General features: G+C 43.5%; 1 protein-coding gene across 5 annotated transcripts in view; it reads left to right on the forward strand.

The window, feature by feature from the left end:
- Window positions 1–781: 781 nt before the first annotated feature.
- The window catches only part of cica (capicua transcriptional repressor a), a 36512-nt gene continuing 14331 nt past the window's right edge, over window positions 782–22962 (forward strand). For 2 of the 5 annotated variants that reach the window (XM_042434659.1, XM_042434663.1), the window contains exons 1-8: window positions 782–933; window positions 4584–8329; window positions 10950–11226; window positions 17294–17425; window positions 18709–18862; window positions 21901–22000; window positions 22166–22348; window positions 22725–22851. In XM_042434659.1, coding sequence (XP_042290593.1) covers window positions 4802–8329; window positions 10950–11226; window positions 17294–17425; window positions 18709–18862; window positions 21901–22000; window positions 22166–22348; window positions 22725–22851 — 4501 coding nt within the window. In that variant the 5' untranslated portion in view covers window positions 782–933; window positions 4584–4801. Of the gene's footprint in view, window positions 934–974; window positions 1157–3321; window positions 3683–4190; window positions 4214–4583; window positions 8330–10949; window positions 11227–17293; window positions 17426–18708; window positions 18863–21900; window positions 22001–22165; window positions 22349–22724; window positions 22852–22962 lie in introns of those variants that run through there. The other 3 variants (XM_042434660.1, XM_042434661.1, XM_042434662.1) reach the window with 3 other exon arrangements.

Here is a 22962-nt window from a genome sequence, read left to right on the forward strand (position 1 = left end):
GAGGCATCTCTGATTAGCTGGGAGGGACACAGAGAGAGAGAGAGAGAGAGAGAGTTTGTGAGAGGGATGGAGAGAGAGGAAAGCATGCGAATTTGGGAGTTGGTGTTCTATGTGGTTCCTGTTGAAACTACACTCAACCTGTGGCTTACATGCATCATAATGTAGACCGTGCAAAAGACATTCAGACAAAGAAATAGCACATAGAGAGTTAAATAATCTTGATAAAGCTGGTTTATGATATGTGAGCTGAGGTTATGGTATCTAAGATTGTTGGGGACATTACATTTTGTTCTCTATTAGATTTGATAATGTCATGTCAGTGTTTTGTGGCTAACCAAAGGAAGTCCAACCCGTTTTGAAAAGACAGACAACCCCCCCTTCCACCCACCCGCGCGCTTTTAGTCTACGCCCCTGTTTACATGTTCATAGACAAATAAAGAAGGGCTGAAAGAGAAGAAAGAGACTGATACAGACAGAGAAAGAGAGAAAGGGAGATTTCATCCCTGTCCTGCGTGCCTGTAGAAGTCACAGACATGCCCACAGAGGAGCCCTATTGGCCGCCGCAGCCTCGCTCTCCCAACAGCTGTTCTGTGTTTTCCCACACTGTGATTGGCCGCGGCGCGCCGTCGATCAACTTTACTTTGACGTGTGTCTCCGCCTCTAACACCTCTCCACGGGATCCTATTGGCTACTGTACCCGTTCGTGCTCCGTGATTGGCCGCACGGGCTGGTTGTCAAGGCTTTGGGGCTTCATTCACCATTTTGCGACTGTAGTGTAGAATGTACAGGGCAGTAGTTTTTCCTCCTTTTAAGTTGCTTTGCCGGAGAAACATGAACGGCCGCTAATTGGCAGCTGCGGACGACCGGCCACCCTGCCCTATTTTAACCGGCGGACTCAACAGAGAATCACACTGGGGTACTATATTAGCTCTGGTGAGTATAAGCTGCCCACAAATCTTTCTCCTGCAGCACTGCAGTGGGGCTTGTTGTGCTTTTGCCGAGCTGCTAACGTTGTTCATGTTTACTGTGGCCACAAACAGTATTAGCAGATGAGCTGATCAGCATATTTTCCGATATCTGGGTGGCCTACGGAGAGGAGTAGAGGGCGGATTGGGTGTCTTCTGCGAAAAAAAAGGGAGCGGTGCGGCTAGTCATAGTGAGCATGAAACTTTTCCACTAGAAATAAATTCAACGCCATAACTGCCGTTGGACTTCCTAGAACAACTGTTATTTTTCCTGCGTTGTAACAAACCTCGAAAACTCCTCGCTTTTCTCTCCACCTCCTCTCCTTTGCATTGATCAATTTTCTTCCTCTTTTTCATGAATCAACGTGGCTGTTTCATTTTATACGTGTTGTTTAGGGGGCTCTAGGGCCTTCTCCTTGGACTAGTTTGTGGCCACATATTGACACTTTCTCTCTCTTGTATCACAGTTGCATTTATGCGAATGGCGACGGGGGTCAATACAAAGTTGTCCGGACAGCTTTAGCTATCTTTGCTGACAACTGTCACTTTCGGATGGGCCAAATAAGCGACTTTGTTCTGCTGTTTTTTGTCGCTGTATTTTGTATGTGGCTGTGGACTGGATTGACAAAGTTAACGTGTTCATCTGTATGGGACATTTCACACTGTCATGCAGCACGGGGAATAGGGGCCGTATTACATGGTATTAAGGGTCAATATGAACGTTAAACCGGTTATTTCCCGGTGACAGTGAGTGGAGGATTTCCAAGCGGCCTTGTGTGTAGTTGAGGCCTGGTCGCTGCACGCCACGGCCTCCCGTGTTGTGGAGTAAAACTGGTAGTAATCGCGGTACTACGAGGGCTTGACACATACACGGTACTATCCAGCTAAACCAGAGGTGACATCACCTCCTGTAGTTTGTATTTAGTGCTTTGGCCCTTGTTAAGATAAAGTTAGGAGCTGTTATCTACACTAGATTATTATTATTATGTCATTATATTTATACACCCTGACCTGTAAAGCACTGTAGTAATCACTTTAAAAAGTGCAAATGACAAAACTTTTGAATGCCATGTAGTTTGATCTGGGTATATCATTTGATTTTTTTTTTTTTTTGATTTTTTTTTTGTTTTACCAATATAACAGTAGATTAAAACATACCATAAGATACTGAAAGGTCTGTAAAAGTTCACTACTGGACACGTCCTGTGTGCCCCTGTGGGATTATTATAGTGAATGTATGGCAGTGTTGGCTAAATTTGGAGAGGACATATACAGTTTAGTATACGTTAGACCTATATGTTTGCATATCAAGACAACTCAATTTATATTTGATAAAACAGTCAGTTGCATGTCGCTTTAACTGTTATCAGTTTGCTTTAGCGCAGCTGCGGTTGAAAAAAGTGAATTAACCATGACCTAAACCTGGACAATCAGTTAGCTAAACTAAATTATGCTTCTCGAAAACCAGCAGTACATGTTTTTCTCACCTCACATGACTTAAAACAGCTTGATGCTGCCCTACAGACATGTTTACTATGTATTCTTGTACACATATAAAAGAGGGTAAACACTGTTCTCCAAATAAAATATGGTTGAACTTGTTACCCTTCGCTACATGTATACCTGAACATGCTCTGCTATGGTAACTAACATGTAACATAGGACACATAAGCCTACTATATCACCCATATCGCTTCCTTGCTCCATATTTCACAGAGAGGAGCGTGAGTTGCGTCAGTTTGTCTTTAAGCTGTTATCATTAGGCCCATGACTCTGACACCAGCTGTTGTACACAGTGCACTACTGAGTAAACACACGTAGCATACCTCTATCGTGACCAAGTAAGGCCGACTGCCAAATTATTTTATGGTGGCTGCTCTACGGCTGTCTGTCCTAAATAGGGATTTACATAGAGCACAACGATGGCTGTGAACTCTCTACCTCCCTGTGTGCACTATCAACTATCATTACATAGATGTTATACTGTGTGTGTGTGGCCTTGAGACAGTAGACTCTGAAAATGGATTTCTCTCTAGCCGATATGATGTAGCAGATATGAAAAGGACCTGAATGAATGCAAGCCTTCACAGATAAACAGGAAGGCAGCAAAGGGGAATAGAGACAGTCACTGGCAGACAGAGAAAGAGACTGGTGGGAGGATGGATGTAGAAACAGGGACAGACAGGCAGACATGCAAGTTAACAGTCAGTCACTGTGAAGTAGAAATGCTTAGTGGTGGCTGATAGACATAAATCCAGAACATTTTGACAGTGAATATCACAGCTGGAGTGAGAGATTTTTTTTTTTTTTTTAAAGAAATGACAGAGAATGTAAGGGGGTGTTTTGATTCTCCCTCTTATACACTTGTTGTTAACATTTGTCTGGCACTCGTAGCTCTGTGGAGACTCTTGTGTTGGAAGAAATGAAGCAGAGCACACAGCAGCTAGGACCTGAAGCAAGTCCCGCGTGTATTAGCCACACAGCAAACAAACCAGTTAAATGACAACAGTGCCCCGTTCAACAAGTCAGCAAAATCAATCTGTTTTACTTTTTTTACACGGAGGCAGAACTGTGAATGAGTTCGGTGGTGGAATAGGAGATATCCTGAATGACTCTGGCATGGCTAAGTGCGATACTGAATGACTCTGGTGCGGAATAACAATTATTCGGAACAACTCGGCCATTCTGGATCACTGCAGCACAAACGAGGATAGAGAGTAAGTGGAAGAAGAAGAAGGGAGAAAGAGAGGTAGGGATCTATATCAGAGCAGAGAAGAGAAAATGCAGGCAGGGGACAAGAATGAAAGTGTAATAGTGGCATCGAGTGAGAGGGAGGAATAAAGTAACGGGAAGTTAGGTAATGGTCTTCCACAGGAAATGGAGTTTGTAGGGGCGGATTGACTCTGCTTTGAAATACATAGATAAAGGTCGCCACTGAGAGAGAGAGAGAGAGAGAGAGAGAGAGAGAGAGAGAGAGAGAGAAAGGGAGGGTTTCAGTATGCGAGCGAAGAAGGAATTCCCCCGCCTCTACTGCCCTGGCCAAGAAGTAGTGTGTGTGTGAAAGAGAGTGTGTGTGCGTGTGTGTGTGTGTGTGTGTGAAAGAGTGCATGCAGAAAGGCTTGTCTGGGCAAATTGCAAAGTGCTCCTCACTATTTCCATACTGTGTTGTAAGCCTACATTGTGTTTACCCTACAATAAGGCCTCCTGTTTTCAGTATGTACCTTGTATGGATGCAGGCCTTGTGTAATGTGAGTGGAACCTGTTATGTAATGAATTAATGTGTAATGAATTTGTAGATGAGTCATATTCATTACTACTCTAGTACGATGGTGCATCATTTAGCAGGGAATGCATTTCTTAAAATTATTGTTAGCTGTTTATTACTTTTATTTTTTTTATGATGCCTGTGATCGCAAGTCCCACTCTGCTTTGCTTTTATTTTGAATTACTTTGGTGTCACTTGAATGTTTTCACAGATGTTTGACTTTGATTCAATCAGTCACTTTTCTTCTCAAAGCCATGCAGTTAGTAGCTATCTTGTGCAGTGAATAGGCTTTGTGCATGTCTGAATGTGTTTGCCACATGAGTAACTCACACTCCCTGTTCTCTTTCTTTCAGAGTCTCTGGAATAAGGTGGGCAAGTGCCGAAGTCGCGCAACAGAGACAAGACAGGATGAGAGAGAGAGGCCCCGGCAGAAGAGGAAAATAGAGAGAAAGGAAGGGAGGGGGAAGAAGAAAAGCAAAACGAGGCAGAGCAATAGAGGAACGCCAAGGAGAATCTCTGGAATAAATAAATAAAAAGACTTGTTTGGAGGAAAGGAAAGCTAGATGAAAAGATGAAGCCGATAAAAAAGCAGGGCCGGCGCTCTCCCCCCTCCACCAGGGCCAAAGGGGGGAAGCGTCGTGGAGTGGGGGATGCCCCTGAAGGAGGGGAGAAGAGAGACTCAGATGGGAACAGAGACAGAAGCAGGTCCCCACAAAACCAGACTCCCTCCTCCTCTTTTTCATCTAATTCACACTCAGACTCCCAGGCGGACTCAATCAGAGCGCGGGACACTTCAGATGTGGAGGGACTACACAGGGAAGGGCTGTCAGAGACGACAGTATCACTTGTGATGGATTCTGGGAAATTGTTGACATCTTCAGATGATAGGTCAGGGAGGTCAGTTCTGAGTGGTGGCAGCCACAGCGATAGTAGTGGTAGCAGCTGCAGTAACAGTAGTACACCAAGCGCCAACAACAGCCCAAACCCTGCCTCCAGTCGTAAGACAGCCACCTTCAAGGCACGCGTTCCCAAGAAGAAGTACACATCTGAACACTGCTCGTCTACTACTGCTGGTAACCATAGCCACCCTGCATCCAGCACGCCCCCTCCTCTACTTCTGAGCAGCGGGGTCCTCAACCAGGGGTCAACAGGTTCAGGAAGTGACATTAGCATCTCGCACCCTGATGGCAACAGTCAGAGTAGAAGCCTGATGAGCGATTTCCACAGCAGGAACACTGGCAGGGAAGCACCTCAGGATAGCTCCCCTGGACCCCCTACCCTGTCGCTGGGAGGTGAGAGCGAAAGGCCGGGAAGAGTTGAAGGGGTTAGAGATGCAGAGCGAATATCACCCAGCCCCTTGCCCCGCTGCTCCTCAACAGACACCGCTAGTGAGCACTCAGCTGACCTGGAGGTAGTCAGTGATGGGCGCACAATCACACCAATATCTGCACATGTACCCTCCAGTCTCCCTGATGCGCTGTCTGATGCCCTGGCCAAAGGGATGAAGAATCAGCGTGTCCTTGCCCGCCAGCTCAGGAGAAGAATTGATGAAGAGGGAGGGAGTGAAAGGATGGATGAAGGGAGGAGTTCAGACTTGGTGTTCCGGGCTGGGGTGGTCCGTAAGGTCAGCGGTGAATACGGAAGCTTGGAGGTACAACTAAACGGGGAGAAGACACTGTGCCGTTATCCGTATAGACATGACAGCCCCCCAGGAGTTGTAGACATCATCCTAGATGCTCCGCCACCTGGTGTCCACCCAATACCAATTGGCACCCGCGTCTGTGTACCATTCGGCAATGAGGGAGGCAGTGAGGGACAGTGGCAGTGGTACCGAGAAGGCGTGGTGACCCAGGTGGATACACATCCAGCAGTGGCCAACCGTTACCGTGTCCTGTTGTCTGAGGAAAGACTTCCCTCTGTGGATGAAGAAGAGGATGGAAGGGGGACAGCTGGTCCTACCCAGGCAGTCTGGGTGTCCCGACAAACACTTCGGCTTTTGGTGCCGCCTTGGGACCTGGATCTGCCGTCTGGAGGAGGAAGGGAGGGAGAAGAGATTGTTAGAGATAAGGAAAGAGAGCAGGAGGATAGAGAGGAGATGGACGTGGAGCAAGAGGTGTGTCGTTTGAGCCGAGGGATGACACCCGGTGTGGGGTCAGTGTTAGGGAGAGGAATTCCTTACCCAGGCATGGTCCCTGTTTCCTCCACTGCGGGCCACAACATTACCTCTCCAGTAACCCCAGCCTCAGTCCTCAGCCTGGCTCCTGGCCGAGAGTGGGAAATTGAGAAAGACCTTGAGAGGGAGAGGGACCTCCAGAGAAAACAGGAAAGAGAGAGAGAAAGAGAGCGAGAAAGGGAGAACAGTGCAAAGCAGCAGCAGCAACAACAGCAGCAGCAACTCCACTCGTACATGCCACTCACCCCTGAGGAAGACATGGAGGTTTCCCACTTCAACATGGTCCCTATGGGGGCGATAATACCCGGGGCCAAACCCATGGGAGTTCCTCAACATCGCCACATCGTCTCTAAGCCCCCGCCCGGCTACCTCAATCCCCACCTGTCTGTGGTGCGGGGCATCGGGATCCCCTCTGCCCACCTCACCTTGAACCCCCACCCCCCTCCTTCACCTGTCCTACTAGGACTTGACCCAGCAGCCGCAGCAGCCGCAGCAGCTAGTGCTGCTGTCATTGCCACCCCTCAGCTCCCTCCTCTCCCTCCCATCTCCTCCTCCTCTGCATCCTCCTCCAGAGGAGAGAAAACCTCAGGAGGAGGCTCTTCCGGTGGAGGAGCAGGTGGTGGTGGTGGATCTGGATCAGGTTCGACCTCCTCCTCTTCCTCACGTTCCCGAACCCCACTGACAGCTGCCCAGCAGAAGTACAAGAAGGGAGATGTGGTGTGCACGCCAACAGGCATCCGCAAGAAGTTCAATGGGAAGCAGTGGAGGAGGCTGTGCTCCCGGGAGGGCTGCTCTAAAGAGTCCCAGCGCCGAGGATACTGTTCCAGACACCTCTCAATGAGGACCAAGGAGATGGAAGCCAGTGGAGGCGGCCGGGAACGGGGTGGAGCTAGCAGCACGGGGACCCTAACACCATCTGACCTCCGACTGAGTGGAGGGCGAGCCAGCTCAGAGTTTGACTGGGATGAGACATCACGGGAAAGCAGTGAGGCCAGCAGCCGTGGAGGAGATTCCCGACCACGCCTGGTCCTTCCCTCCCTGCTCCCCCAGGACCTCTCCCGCTTCGACTTTGATGAGTGTGAGGCAGCAACCATGCTGGTCTCCCTGGGTGGCTCCCGGTCGGGCACGCCCTCGTTCTCCCCAATATCGAACCAGTCGCCATTCTCCCCTACCGCATCACCCTCGCCCTCTCCACTCTTCGGCTTCCGCCCAGCCAATTTCAGCCCCATCACCGCTCCCGCCTCACTTACTCCACGCCGCCATCGCCAGCTCAGTGGCACTAAAATGGGCACACCAGGCACTGAACGAGAACGCCACCTGTCAGGCATCGTGCCCACTTTTCAGACCAACCTCACTTTCACAGTGCCCATGAGCCCCAGCAAGAGGAAGCTCGACACGCACCCACCCCCTCCACTGCCTACAGTCCAGGACTACCAGACCAAACCTGAGCAGCAACAGCTGATGGGTATAGGGGGAGGGGTGGTGGGAGACCCAAACCTTGGTCACAGCCCCGCTGCCTTCAGAGTCCTGTCCCCCCAGAGTCAATCCACAACCCCTTCTTCGCTTTCTTTCCCCAGGCCACGTAGTGCCACCAGCAGGCCACCATCCTCTGCTGCCTCCACACCTCCGCCCATGCTGGTCTCTCCTACCCCTCCTTCCCCTCTGCCCCAGGAACCCTCTCCACGCCGCATTGTGCCCCTCCGCGATTCCCCAGTCATTGTCCGCAACCCAGATGTCCCCCTGGCCAAGTTCTCTGATGGCCCATTAGGAAGGAGAGAGAGGAGCAGGTCCAGGGAGCACAACCAGCCCCAACATGCAGCTCCACCAGGCCTGCAGGCCCCCGTCCCTATCAACGGAGCCACCACCAACGGCGCGGTTCTCCTGCGCAACCCCACATCCACGCTGGTCCTGGTCACCTCTAGCTCGGTAAGAAAGTCACTATTTCTTGTTTTTGGTAAATATGATCGTATATGTATATCACCTCATGGTGTACTGTATATCATCATATCAATTTGGACAGATTTACCTACCTTTATTCCATAAGAAGCCAACTACTTGCATCTTAGACCTTATTCCCTCCAAATTTCTTAAAGAGGTTTTTAATACAGTCAAACCAAATATTTTAGCAATCGTTAATAGTTCCCTTTTAAATGCTACAGTTTCCACTGTTCTTAAATATGCTGCGGTTCCATTTGAAAGAAAACCAATTTAGACTCATCAGTTTTAAATAGGGATGAGTATCTTTAGGATTTTATCAATACTACTACTGTTATCGATACTCCTTATTGGTTCGGTTCTTTATCTATACTTTTATTGGTTCTTTTTCATTACTAAAGAATTGCTTTTTTTTTAAAATATATTATTTAAAAAAAAAAGAATAAATTCAGAGCAAGATTAGAGCAGCAACAGTAAAGTTTACACAACAGAAAAGTTACTATATAAATTCAATAATATCTCAGTGGAAAGTAATCTAGAAGGTCAATAACATAAAGAATATTCCTGACAACAAAATACTAAGTGAAGATTATAGAAAGAAGACCTTCCTGCAGGTACCACTGGTAAAAGGAGGAGGGGCTGCTGTCTCATCCTGTAGCTACGTTTACAAGAATCTGCCAAATTTTAAGATATGTGGCAAACTAAGATAAACAGGCTACATACAGATAGCTTTCATTTTAGCTTGTTCAAAATTAGCTATTAGCCAAACTAGCGCACTGTGCTTGTGTAAAACATAGCCTAACCCATCTCTAAGCTGTCGTTTTTAGCAAAGTCTTATAAAAGATAGTTTCCAACCAGATTTTAGATTTCATGTCTGGTTTTAGAGCTCTGCATAGCACTGACACTGCTGTTTTCAAAAGTCACCAATGACCTTTTAATGGTATTTAACATTGACACCTTTTTAATCACCTCTTCCAGTTTAAACTCTGGAGTGCCTCAAGGCTCCATCCTACATCCACTTTTATTCTCTGTGTACATGCTGCTCTTAGGTCAAATTTTACAGAATCATAATATTTCTTATCATTTTTATGCAGATGACACACAGATATACTTACCCCTGAGACCTGGGGAAACTAACAGTCTAGCTGCTCTTTTAAACTGTCTTAATTATATCAGTTGTTGGATGGCCAACATTTTTTTTACAATGAAATCAATCTAAAATTAGGAGCTAACACGCCACGTGTTTTTATGAATGATTTCGTACCACTATCGGTAAATGCACACGCTGCAGCAAGAAACCTAGGTGTCATTTTTGACTCAGACCTCACATTCAAACCACACATCAAGAAAACAGTTCATGCTTTTTCCACCTCAAAACATGGGCAGGGCCCTTCATACATTGCAGAACTGCTGACTCCTCTGGCAGGTCTTTACTTACTGTTCCAAAATCCAAATTTATAACAAAGGGGGACCGGACCTTGTCGGTCAGGGCCCCAAAATTATGGAATAGCCTGCCAGAGGATCTGAGGCTCGCAGATTCAGTACATACTTTTAAATCCCTTCCAAAAAACATACTTTTATAGATGTGCTTTTGTGATGTTGTCTTTCACAGTCTTTTATTGTTCAGTACTCATGGTTTTATTTTTCCCTATTGACCTCCTTTTCTTTTCCTTCACCTTATTCTGTGGACATTATTGTATTTTGATTTAACGCTGTAATTTAAAAATGCATTGATTTTTCATAGGTGCTTTTGCTGTGTGTTTAAGCACTTTGTAAACCATGTTTTTAAAAAAGTGCTACATAGTAAAGATATTATTATTAATATCTTTATTCTTATTATTACAGTATGTATGAAGTGGGTGACTTTCAATAATAGTCTCTGGCCTTAAAACCTAAAAGATTTGTTGTATAATTTCATTGCATACAATTTTCCAAGTGATTAGAGTATAAGAAGTTCCTAAAATCTTATACAGTAATTTGGTGTTGGTCAAAGATTGTTCTTGCAAAAGTGTCCACCTACACTGATTCATAATGTTGTATGGATATTGTAACCTGAGCTCTATACTTTTTTCAATGACTGAGAAAACCCATTTTGACAATGAATCAAAAGAATACTCCACTGAAAATATATATTTTTCAAATACTAACCACGATAGACCCTAAAGATGGCCTTCAAACAGTTTGTAGCTTTCCCCAAGTCATTCACAGCAGTTAGAGTGGAGTCAAATGGAGACCAAAGTCAAGGCAAAATGCTTCAAAACAACTGTCGAAACCTCTGAAACCACTCCTGCACTTAAGGTGATGGTTTGATATGAAAGTAATGTACTTAGCTATGTTGTGAAGAATCTCCGAGTGTGAAAGGGTGTGAAAGATACTGAATGCATGGCTCAACAGCGAAGAAGTGGATTATGCTGCGGAAGTAGTTTGAGTAGCTGCTATTGAGGAGCATTTGAATCTCAACACATAGATTTTCGATTGAGTATTGTTTTGAAAGAGAAAATGCATCTATATTATCGCTATGAGTCAGCTCTGCAAATACAAAAAAAACATATTTCAGATGTTTGCTGTCATGTCAGTTGTCATGTATCAAACTGTACATCTCTTCTCTTAGTCCCTGACACCAGCCACAGCGGGCCACGCTGCCCTCTCCAGCTCCTCCATCCCCGGGTCGATGTCCACCTCAGTGGGCTCAGTCCTATCCTCCTCTGGATCTGGGGGCAGGGAGAGGGAGAGAAAACCTGAGGGACACCAAGAGGGATCCGGGGGGTCGCTGCCACAGCCGGTAGCCTGTCATCCCACACCGACCGCCCTGCTGCCGCTTATACTGCCAGCCGAGTCTCCTCACCCTGCTCCGCGCAAGCAAATCATCATGGGACGCCCGGGGACTGGTAAGGAAGGAGGTGGAGAAGGAAAAGGAGCTCATCATGGCACTGTTGTCATGACCTTTGTTCTCGTTAGAGATAAAGTTTGCTGAGCCGCACTTCTCCCATACTGTAACGTAGGAAAGGATGGGCATACAGTCGCCTATGTACTCTAGCCTAGTACTTCTCTTTTTCATTATCTCTCCAGGGTTACTGGAGTGTCATCAGAATGCCACGGCTATGACTCACGTACACTTTACTACTGTTTGCTTGCAGCGTAAGAAAATAACCTTTGTTCAGAGGACATTTTTTGCCCTCTTGATCTACTTTTTTTTAAGACATTTTGACCTTTTTTCAAAGTGTTTTTTTAATTGACTTATATGTCTGTATGTCTGTATGTGACAAGCAATTTGCACCACTAAAATTACTTTTATAGTAGCTCTTGCACTCATTAGATTCTTAAATCCGAACATCAGCTATCAGCTTCTGAAATAAAAGATGTTAATGTCAGAGGGAGCACTGAATTGTTTGAGGGAGGATGAAAAGTGGCCCTTATTCACAATTTTATGTACTCGCTTTTTAAGCATGTATTCGATTGTGAAAATATTTTGTAGCTTTGTGTGCACACTGTTGGATGCAAGAAAATTAGCCATTGAGAAATAGAGGTGTTTGGGTTTAATCATCTACTGTATGCTTGTTTCCATGCCAACCTTGCGATATTACAGTATAGCCAGAAATGTTACTTTGAATATATAAATAAGATGGAAGATATTTGCAATTTCAAATGCATGATCTCTCATTTTGTGTCATTTTCACACAACACTTTCTAACTCTGAAAACTGAAAGTGTAATAGCTGTACAGGAATTTGTCTCGGTGTAGAGAGATACTGGCAGTTTATCGGTTGCTCAGTTTCACAGTTCATACTGTGGTTTAGCAGCGTGTTGTGTATAGAAGACATACAGTGCATTTTTTCGATTGGTGTGTACATTCAGGGAACATGGCACGGTTGCAGCTACATAAGTACTGTTTAAAAACCATGAGCAAGAGCAGAAGCTGTTCATTATGAGGCTCTGTGCATTCTTAATTTTAATATTTAATATTTCATAAGCCTTTTCTGATTCTATGATAATTTTTTTGGCTTGGTTCAAATGCTAAAGTCAAGTAAAGAGTGAAACCGGGTTTTCTGAGGCGTGAAAGGTTTAAAATATCAGTCTCTCAGGCAGCCATCCAGACCTGCTGCTAATTGTGTGTAATTTGTGACTCAATGTGTGTGGTGGAGTTATTGAGTTTGCTTATGTGTGTATGTGTGTGTGTGTGTACGTGCGTGCCGGGGGGGGGGGGGGCACCCTTTTTTTTTTTTTTACATGTGCGTGTGTGTGCATGTGTGTGAGAAAGAGATAAGGAGTGTTTTACTGAAACTTTAAAAGGGCGAGAATATTGACATGTCTAGACATGCAAGACTGAGAGCGGGAGTGCAACAAGGACATTCACACCTCCTCCTCCGCTACACACACACACACACGCACACACACTCACGCACACACATCTCAGCGTTCCAGACAATCAACAAATTCAGACAGGGCATCAAGGGCAGGTCCAGCGTGATGTGAATGTGTTTCATTGCTCTCAGCAGAAAAAAGGAGTAATCGTATTGCCGGTGTGTTGTCATGGATACACTGTTTCCACCGGTAGAATTAGCGCAGTAAAGCGTTGAGGCCTGAGCTGATTACCGGAGCGCGCTTTTATTTCTCTCTCTCTCTCTCCCCCTCTCACATCCCTCGCACTGCTGCTAAACAGCCACCTGCCTCTGTAGCGTAACGTTTCCTCCGCCATACATTTTTAAAAACACCTAGAGCCACAGAGGCCCCAGAAACAAACACATGCAGAAGGCAGTGGAGGCCCCACGGCTGAGATCTCTCCTAAATATAGACCAGCTCAAGTGCAGCTGCATTAGCATCACAAGTTTCATTACTGTTCTCTTTCGGTGCATCTGCAGCCTTGAGTGAAGAAGTGTAGCTGAGCCCCTGTCTTGTTGCACGGCTCACGAACTGTATCATTGCTTTTGCACCCACAGGAGGAATTATTTGGAAGATTCCCTAGTGATAATATGTAGTTATAGGACAGGTGGATATCTCCTGTTGACTTGCATAATTTTCCCACTCAAAGCATCAAGACAGCTGTTCTCACCACCAGGTGCATTTCTTTAACACTGCTGCATCTCTCTAGTCATTACTGTCACCGCTTCAAGTAAACCAGCAGAGACAGATGGATATCTGAGCAGTATTTCTGTCTCTGATACCGAGACTGCCACCCCACTGATATTTTTCACAACCCACTGCTGCCGGTGCTTCACTGGAATATTCATGCCTCGCCTTCTTCAGGGTGTCAGCAGGTCCTTTTTAAAAGTTTGAAGAATCTCACGTCAAGATTTAGCACCTTAAAGGATAAGGCTGATTTTATTCAATATTTTTCTCACTCAACAAATACCCATGAAAAAAGTCCAAAACCAGCAGCACTCTACCTCTCAATACTTTCTAACTTTCCCAGCTTGTCCCAGTCTGTGGCCCTCAGCCCCGAGTTCATCTGTTCCTTCTGCAGGCATAAATCTGTCTTGTCACATTTTTTGGAGTAATTACAGCAGCAGGACACTATATGTGGGATCAAATTAAACCACAGTTTTGAGGATTGAGGACACAGTCATATAATACTTGTAAATAGGATCAATTCATTGTTAGTTTTTCACCTTTCATGGGATTTGCTGACAATGAGAAAAACATCTTTATCCTTTAAAAGGTGCTAAAAATGTACCAATTTGTAATGACTTTGTTTTAATGTTATTTCTTACACAGTGATATTTAGTTGAGGTTGGAATATGTAACGCGGACCAAACTGTTATTATGTGTAGTTTGACCACAACTGTGGGTGGAAAGTGCAAGACTGTTGATTTTGCACTTCCACTAGGTCACATTCTAACTGTCATGCATTTCCCCTCCTACAATAACACATGACAGGGTTAATACTCTCCGAGAGCTTTCATTTGCTACATTTGGTCGGAAACAGACCTCGTTTCTTTATTTTATTTGTTAACTTGGCCTTAAATCCAATTCAAGTTAGTCCTGGAAGTCTAATTTGGCTTAAAGCTGCGGCTAAGTGGACTCAAAGAATATTCAGTTTCACCAGTTTTTGTTTCTTTTAGTTTAATGGGAATGAAGACAAAGCATCTTGATTTAGCCCCCAAAGTTGGTCGGTATCCACGCTGCTAATGTGTCCTTGAGCAAGTCATTAATTCCCCACCAGCTATAGAGCTGCTGCTGTGTAGCTGAGTCAGTGTGACCTCTTACCCACCTGTGGATTGTCAAATAAGGAGGAACAAGAAAAGATTTATTAGTTTGGTTTTTTTTCTCCTCCAAAAAATCCCTCATCAGTACTTTCCATAGTGGTGATGACCATAAAAAACAATTTGTGATGTGTAAAACATATGAGTAAGCCTCACTTCCTCAACTGAAGTTCCTGATGCAAACAGCCAGTAAGTAGTAAGGAGTGCAAAGGTCAGAGCACAGCGATAATAATCATGTGACACTAGAATCTGCATTTTAAAAGAGCACTTCTTGAACTGTTTGTCTGTAGGAGCACCTACAGTACATCCGGGACATATTTACATTTCCCAAGTAGTCTAGCTGAGCGGTATCTGAATCTCCCTTTTAGATGAGCCATAGCCGGAGAATGGTTGGCTATATATAGACCATTTTAATACTTTATTTAAAGATTATTAATGGAAACAGACACTGGACATTGCAGTGCTGCAGCATAGATTTCATAGGCAGTTTATTTCCACCAGACTAGACCTGTATATGGAATACTGCAGTCTGGGGAGGAGTGGAGAGTGAAACTGTTGAAAGATTGAGGCTGAAATCTTTATTATATAAATTTACAGCAGACTCGTAAACAGAAGGAACCGCTGCTGATAAAACAATGCAGTACTCCGCTGATTCCTCTAAGCAGAAATATCCAAAAATGCAGTAGTGATGACATCAATAGTTGTCGTAGCACTTGTGGTGTTTGTAGAAGCTGTAGTATTAGCGGCACTGATAGTGATAGTGACTGTAATAATAATAGTACTGGCAGTATTAGCAGTAGTAGTAGCTGCTTACAGTCATATTGCATTGTAATGATATCAACATATCTGTTATTCAAATGAATGATTCTGGGAAAAATATGAATATAAACTGAGAAAAATCAGTTATTGAAGGTTTGTTTTCACACATTGTTGCCGTGCTGTGAAAACCATTTATCACCAGGATGTCAGCTTTCGTGTCTTTGTTTGCAGCTTTGGGACAAAGTGTGTTGTTTTTTTTTCAGGTAATCCAGTGGGTTCTTAAATGGTTGATAAACCTTTGTGAGTCACCTTCTACTCAAAAATGCGTTTCGCTTCTTGTTAATTCACTTTGATGTTTGAGCGTCACTGTGCGGAATGATGTACAGTGTGAGTGTGTTTGACACTAGAAGGCTGTTTTCATATTTGTCTGATGAAGAAGGAAATGTTTCTCTGTTGCTCATATTTAATCTGAGTTTGACACGTTTACGTATGTGTTTTGTAACATCACAAGTAGTTTGGAGCCAATCATGGTCCGGTATACAACTTACACAAGTGTGATGTGGAAACTTGAGGCCTTCAGTGCACAAACACTGAGAATGAACTTTACAGTAAAGAAGGAAACATCTTGTATCCAGCAGTTAAACTTTTAAAATGATTATTTGGATGTTCATAGACCTTTCAATGGGGTCAAGGAGTAGATTTTTGTCTTTTTTTGTTGTTGTCTTGCCTTTATTGGACAGGAGATAGTGAAGAATCACAATCAACAAACATAATAACACATAAAACAGTTAAAAGTAATGATAAAATAATGAAGCAACAGCCATACAGTAGAAGTAAGTTTTGAGAGACAATGCAAAAAATAAAAGTTCCTCTGGTAGTTGTTCCGAAGAGTTGGAGCCCTGACAGCAAAAGCTCTGTCACTATTGGTCTTCAGCCTTGACCGAGGAATAGCTAACAGGGCCTTATCTCAGGATCTCAAGCTACGTGCTGGTGAGTAATGCTTTAGAGGCTCAGCCAGGTAGCTCGGTGCCATACCGTTCAGGGCCTTAAAGGTCAAAAGTAAAATTTTAAATTCAATTCTAAAGCCGACAGGCAGCCAGTGAAGGGAGCCAGCGAAAGTTATGACATGCAACAGAGGTCCTTGGCTAGAATATAACCAGGGATGTTGCGGTTGTGCTACCAGGGCTTTCCGAGTAGATGTGATTTTAAGAATTTTTATGGAGGTAATTGAGCTTTTTTTTGTGGAAAAAAACATGTCAGACACAAATTATTATTTCAAGCAGAGTATTTTCATGTGTATTAAAGCATGAATGGAGGGAATCTTTTAACAGGTTGAAGCATTTTCTCAACTCGTACAGGAACACTTAATCCTTCAGTTTATCTGAAAAATTCTCCAAATTTGGAGGTACATGGTTTTCATTGGACAGCGATGACATGTGAGGAGTTTTTCCAGATGCAAAACATCAGTTTGAATAGTTTATATGTGAATTTGCATACATATATACATATATATATGTATGCAAATTAAACTTATACTCCGTAGTCGTCCTGGCTTGAATTGGGTCGCACTACAGAGACAGTTCATTTGAGAGTCCGAAGCTCGGCAGCAATGTGGCAGCAGTCTAGACAGTGAGTAGACTGGAGTCTGGAATCTCTGTGGATAAAATAACAGGTTCCCTCATCACATCGCACACCACATGACCCCTCAACTCTCATTATCCCGAGGGATGGTCTCTGTGTGTGTGTTGGAGATGGGGGCAGAGTAGGTGACTGAATACACAACTCCATTCACGGTGTTCAATCTCTGGGCAGTTTCTATGAAATTGTAGTTTTTAGTAGCGCTTTAGCTCATCGCTGGATGACGGTCGTATAGGATTTCACATGCTGCCAGAGGGCACGGCGCTACCTTCTGTCTACAGTCCGTGATACTGAGGTGGATAAACATGATGACATTTCACTTTTTCTCTCTCTTCTCTCCCCCCTTCGTGTTCCCACAGTTTGGACCAACGTGGAGCCTCGGTCGGTGCCAGTGTTCCCTTGGCATTCTCTCGTCCCTTTCCTGGAGCCCAGCCAACCAGGGGCGGCTGCCCAGCCTGCTGATGGCCAGCAACTTGTCAATCAGGGCAAAGGTAGAAAATGACCCCACTGCTTTTCCTTGGACATGACATCATGCCTTTTTACCCAGAAAGCTGGTTTCTCTGAATGTACCCACATATATATATAACTACATACTATTATCAACCAGCATTTCTCACTATATAATAAACATAACAGGAAATACTATGCAGGGCTGTATGTCTCAAATAACAACTGCCAAAACACTCAAGTACAAATGTTGGTTGGACAAACCAGGAGCCAAGTCAGTGTTTCCTAAAACTGTTGCAACTGAAGTGCAAATCAGCACAGTTGGTGTTCACACCAGTACAGTTCCAGTAATGTTGTTGATGACGCTATTTATCGGCTTGAGTGCTAAAATTTATTCAAATACTAATTGGCAGGAAGAATCAGTAACCAAAAATCTAACTCGGGGACTGCAGTTTCGTTTTCATGAAGCTGCACGAAGCCTTTTATCTTCTCTAGTCTTTATGTGCTGTAGACTGTTTAAGGGCTGCTATTGATTAATCATTCAGTTTATGAAATGTCAATAAATAGTGGAATTTTTTTCTCAGAACTCAAGGTCATAGTCTTAAATTGATTGTTTTGTCTGGCCAGCAATCCAAAAGACAAATTTATTCAATTTGCTAAAATATATGAAAAGCAGCAAACTCTTATATTTTCTGAAACCAGAACCGGTGAATTTAATGCATTTTTACTTGTAAAATTACCGAAATTCTTCATCGATTTTCAAAATAGTTTGCGACGACCAATCATTTCAGATCCATACTGTTAGATAAGCTGAATCACTCCCTGAATGTCATCCCAAACAGTTTTCTGCCAGACAGTTTGCTATTTAAGGATGAACAAGCATAAAATACCACACTGCATACAGTCCTCTATGGATTTACCAATACCATAAGTCTTGGCTAAGTTATAATGGCTTAAAAAATGAAAGCTTATCTTTATTAACCAAGAAAATGAAGCAAGTTCACTGGATGACTAAAATAAACAAGACACTTGTAAATAAAAATAACTGTTGCATCAACTAAGCCCTGTGACTAGATACAATTACAGAAAACTCCCCGTATCTGTGAGGCATCTTCGATTTACTATTCTGGACTTTTCTTCTTACTACTGCAGCAGATTATAACAAAGATGCGGCCACAGCTTGTCACACCTCCCACAGTCAGTTATACAGCTAGCCAGAATAGAGCAGATCAACAACCAGACTGTATGAAGGCAGACATTTACACACATACGGCACCGATATGATATATGCTTCAGCTTTTTAACGGCTTCTCTTTTATTTTAACAGAGCCTCGCTGCGGGGTCGCCCTGGTTAGCGACGGACGGATCGGCCCTCCGGACTTAGAGAGAGGATCCCCGTCATGCCCTCCCCCGACCAATGACAATCCTCCTGCAGACAGGGGCGGGGCTGACAGCGAGACAGAGAGCGATACAGACGACCCGTAAGTCCAGAGTTTAGTTGTTGGGGGTTTTTTTTTTCCACTTTTTAGCAGCAATTTCTTTTCCTTCCTCCTGGTCTTGTCACGTTCAGGCAGCATGTGATGGTGCTTTCACTTGTAAGATGTTTTCTGCAAATTTAATTTCTGGCACACTGAAGATTAATTTTAAACTAACTTAGCAAGATAGAGCGATGTAAATGGACTCAAGAGAAGAAGAGAAAGAAGCACAGACATTTATTTAAATTCAAGTGTAGAGTAGCTTCCTCCAGTCAGGCGCAGACAACAGCCGATCCAATTTAGGAGCTTTTACACGCAAGTGCAGTATCTCATCTGTTATATAGCCGTTATAACTGATGGATAAACTCACTGAAATATGGAAGTGGGATGTGTCTCAGTATTTCGTGGCATAGATACTGGCTCATTAACATAGTGTCCAGGCATCTGTCTTTAATGTTCATTTCCATGTGTATATGTATAATCTGCAGCTCTGTTTCATTATTTCATATACTTAAAATATGAAGCAGCAACAAAACTAAAAGTGTGGTCTGCCGGTCTTTAGCTAACCGTCTGTTCTTTAAAAAGTATCACAACTTATTTTGGTGCTACTTGAAAATGGTGTTAGCTCATTTTGAGCAAACACTTCACACACTGTGTCTCCAGAGGTTGTTTCCTTTCTGCAACTCTGGGTATGACTCAGTACACAGCAGATAGTAACTGTAGATTATATTAGACTCAGTTTGTTTGGGGGAGTTTGAATCACCGGCTTCAAAACTTTCAAGGACGCTAAGCTCCGAACAGGTGTATTAAAACTCCACCTCTGACAGCGGACTCAAAAGAAACAAACAACAACAAACACGTTTTTTTACCAGCTGCGTCTGTGCGTGCGTGCGTGTGTTTGTGTGTGTCTGGCGAGAGAGTCTATGCTTGCTCATGCCACTCAGTCTCAGGCTGCGTCTTTGCGTCTGGCTGTGTTGTTGCTCTTTCAGAGTGACTCAGACGGGCTGCGTGGCTGTCTGGCTGGTAGTGTGGTTTTGAATGTTCAGGGTCACTGTGCTCACAATGGCCGCCGTCGTCAAAAGAAATGCTTCAGCAATCTCTCAGTGTTGCAGCGGTTACACTTGTGATCTCGCTGCATCTCAATAGAGAGACCGATGGCATTAACAAAAACAAAAATAACACGTTTAATAAGAAGAAACAATCTCATGCTATGAATTCTAACAGATGCAGACAAATTGAAATATGATATAAACATATTTTAAAGTTGATTTATTTGTTTGCTTGCTCTTATGTGTCCATTCTCAGTCTGTTACTCCCTTTCTTGTCTTAGTTGTCCAGACAAAATATCAATTTCTATGAAACAGCAGACATTCATGGTCCCCACAGGATAAATTATAAATAAATAAATCTGGTTCCAGCTTCACAAACGTGAATATTTCCTGCTTTCTTTAGTCATCTATGATAGTAAACTGAATATAATGAATTTAATCATAATTAAGTGATGATGAAAGTAATCATTAGTTGCAGTTAACATCCTCACGCAGGCCAACAAACTGAAACACACTCCCACACACACACACACACACACACACATATATATTCACACATACACCTACAAACATCCACACAAATAGCACATTTGACTAAACCCCCAACGAAACTCACGCAACCCAAAACTCCCCGACCCCCTTTTGTTACTATGGTAACCGGTGACGGTGTTAATTGCTCTCTTCAAAGACAATGAATGAACTCGAGGTTTTCTATGTTACTCTTTTGCCTTTTTTTTAAATAATCTTTGTTGTGTTATCAATTCGCTATATTTGATTTAAAAAAAGAAAAAAAGTACATCTGCAAAAGTATTTAAGAAGGAAAAAAAAAAGCACCACACTGATGTAGTCACAGTTTGACACTGAGTTTACTCTCTTACTGCAGTGGGAAGAGTGTGCTCACGCTTTCTAAAGACTTGTCGAGTGATGGGAACTGTTCTGCACACGGTTTTAAACTGTTTTCTTGCCAGCCTGCCAAGAAAACATTAACCCAGGTTTATACACCACTGATTTATCACTCGACAGTTTTGCTCCATTGCTAATAGTTGTGTAGCCTATGGTGGTGTTTCTTTAAAAAAAAAAAAAAAACTGCATGAAAATATCCAGTCAAAACCGCACTTTTGTATGCACCATTTGGCTGATTGTTAGTGTTTGGGAGGTTCTGGCTTGTTTTGTCGATCCTCTCTCTCTCTCTCTCTCTCTCTCTCACTCGATTTATGTTTTATTATTCATGTTCTCTTTTTGGCTGTTACACTGTGATATAAATTGCCATATTATTGGAATAACAATATTAATAATTTCTGCCTTACTTCTCTTTTTCCCCGACTCCTGTAACTGCGATAGTTACTTCAAACTTAACCCAGTTTTCTGAGAACATTTTTATTTGCTTTTTTTTGTGTGTCTGGTAGCTTTTTTTTTTCCTGGTTTCCTGGCTCACAGGAAGATTGCAATTTAGCTGTAGTAGAAACAGCAGTTTCTGTGGAATTAATTGAAGAAGGACTCGGGTATTTAGCACAAACGGCGATAACAACCACGACTGAACATGTTAAGAAATGTGCATCGACTTAACTGTAAATGAAAGGAAAAGAGAGAGAGAGATCACAAAAAGAAAAAAAAAAAACCACAACTGTGTGCTGGCATGTGATCTCTGGATCTTTGGTGTTGCCAAATCAATGAAAAAAAAACAGGATCCTGCACGTAACCGCTATAATCAATATGCAAAATGTTTATACAGAGCAACATGTGATCCTGGTGAAGTGTTTATATTAAAAGCTTTACTTCATGGAAGATTTTCATTTGTAAAACATTTGAGAGTTAGGATCAAATTCATAACAGCAGCTCGCACTCTTTACTTTGTTTCTAAATAAATAAACACTGATTTATTTATTTCTGTTGAATTCCTCCTTAAATCCTCTCACAACCCTTAAGGCTTGTTTCTTTCCTGAAAGTCCCTCAGATTGAGGAATCTTTTTTTTTTTGTCTTGGTGTTCACTGCAGGTTCTCGCCGGGTGTGGCCAATGATCCGGCGCCCTCCACTGGCACCATCAAGAGACGCACGCAGTCCCTCAGCGCCCTGCCCAAGGACGGAGACAGGAAGGTCAGTCCACCGAGCAGATTATTAGTCAGCGAATAAGTGGAAAAAAATGCAAATAGAAACAGGAAGACAGAGGTTATTTCTTATTAAATGTCACAGCTTACCGCAAACGTGTAAACTTTCTATCTGTCGACCTCCTTTCCTTTTTTCTACTTCCTACCGAACTAGAGAGAGAAAGACCACATCCGCCGTCCCATGAACGCGTTCATGATCTTCAGTAAGCGCCACCGAGCCCTCGTGCACCAGCGACATCCCAACCAGGACAACCGGACAGTCAGCAAGATCCTGGGGGAGTGGTGGTACGCTCTGGGGCCCAACGAGAAGCAGCAGTACCACGATCTAGCCTTCCAGGTAGAGATGCTTTCTCAGAATTATTTGTTTGCTGCTTATTTGTTCATAAATTTACTCTTTGTTTGCACTGTCAGTTTGAAAGGGTACACATCCCTCTAGAGAATAGTTAACATCAAAATAATTTTTTCATATAAATAAATGTACAATTTACCACTAATGGCCACTACACAATAGCAAATTCTGTTCTTTAACATACATTTAAATGAAAGCTTTTCATTTCTTGACTCATAGTATTTTGCAGATGTGTCTGTTTTTGTGCACATGATTTAACCGATTCAGCAGCAGCAAATTTGTCTGAAATTAGGTGAAAAACTAGGTCGTTTTCATAAGCAGTGAAAGATTCCCCTCCCTCTTCCTCCTCTTCTTCCTCCTCCAGGTGAAAGAGGCCCACTTCAGAGCCCACCCTGACTGGAAATGGTGTAACAAGGACCGCAGGAAGTCACTGTCAGAGGGCCGTGGGACCCCGAAGGAGCCACGGGAGAGGAGCATGTCAGAGAGTATAGGTGTGTGTGTGTGTGGTTTCAGTCCTTGCAGATGTTGTTGTTCGTCTGTGTAACATATTGGTATTGAACTGTGTTTTTGTCTAAAAGAAAATGTACTTACAATCTTAAATA

This window comes from Thunnus maccoyii, chromosome 15 (genome assembly GCF_910596095.1).
Source record: "Thunnus maccoyii chromosome 15, fThuMac1.1, whole genome shotgun sequence".
NCBI lineage: Eukaryota > Metazoa > Chordata > Actinopteri > Scombriformes > Scombridae > Thunnus > Thunnus maccoyii.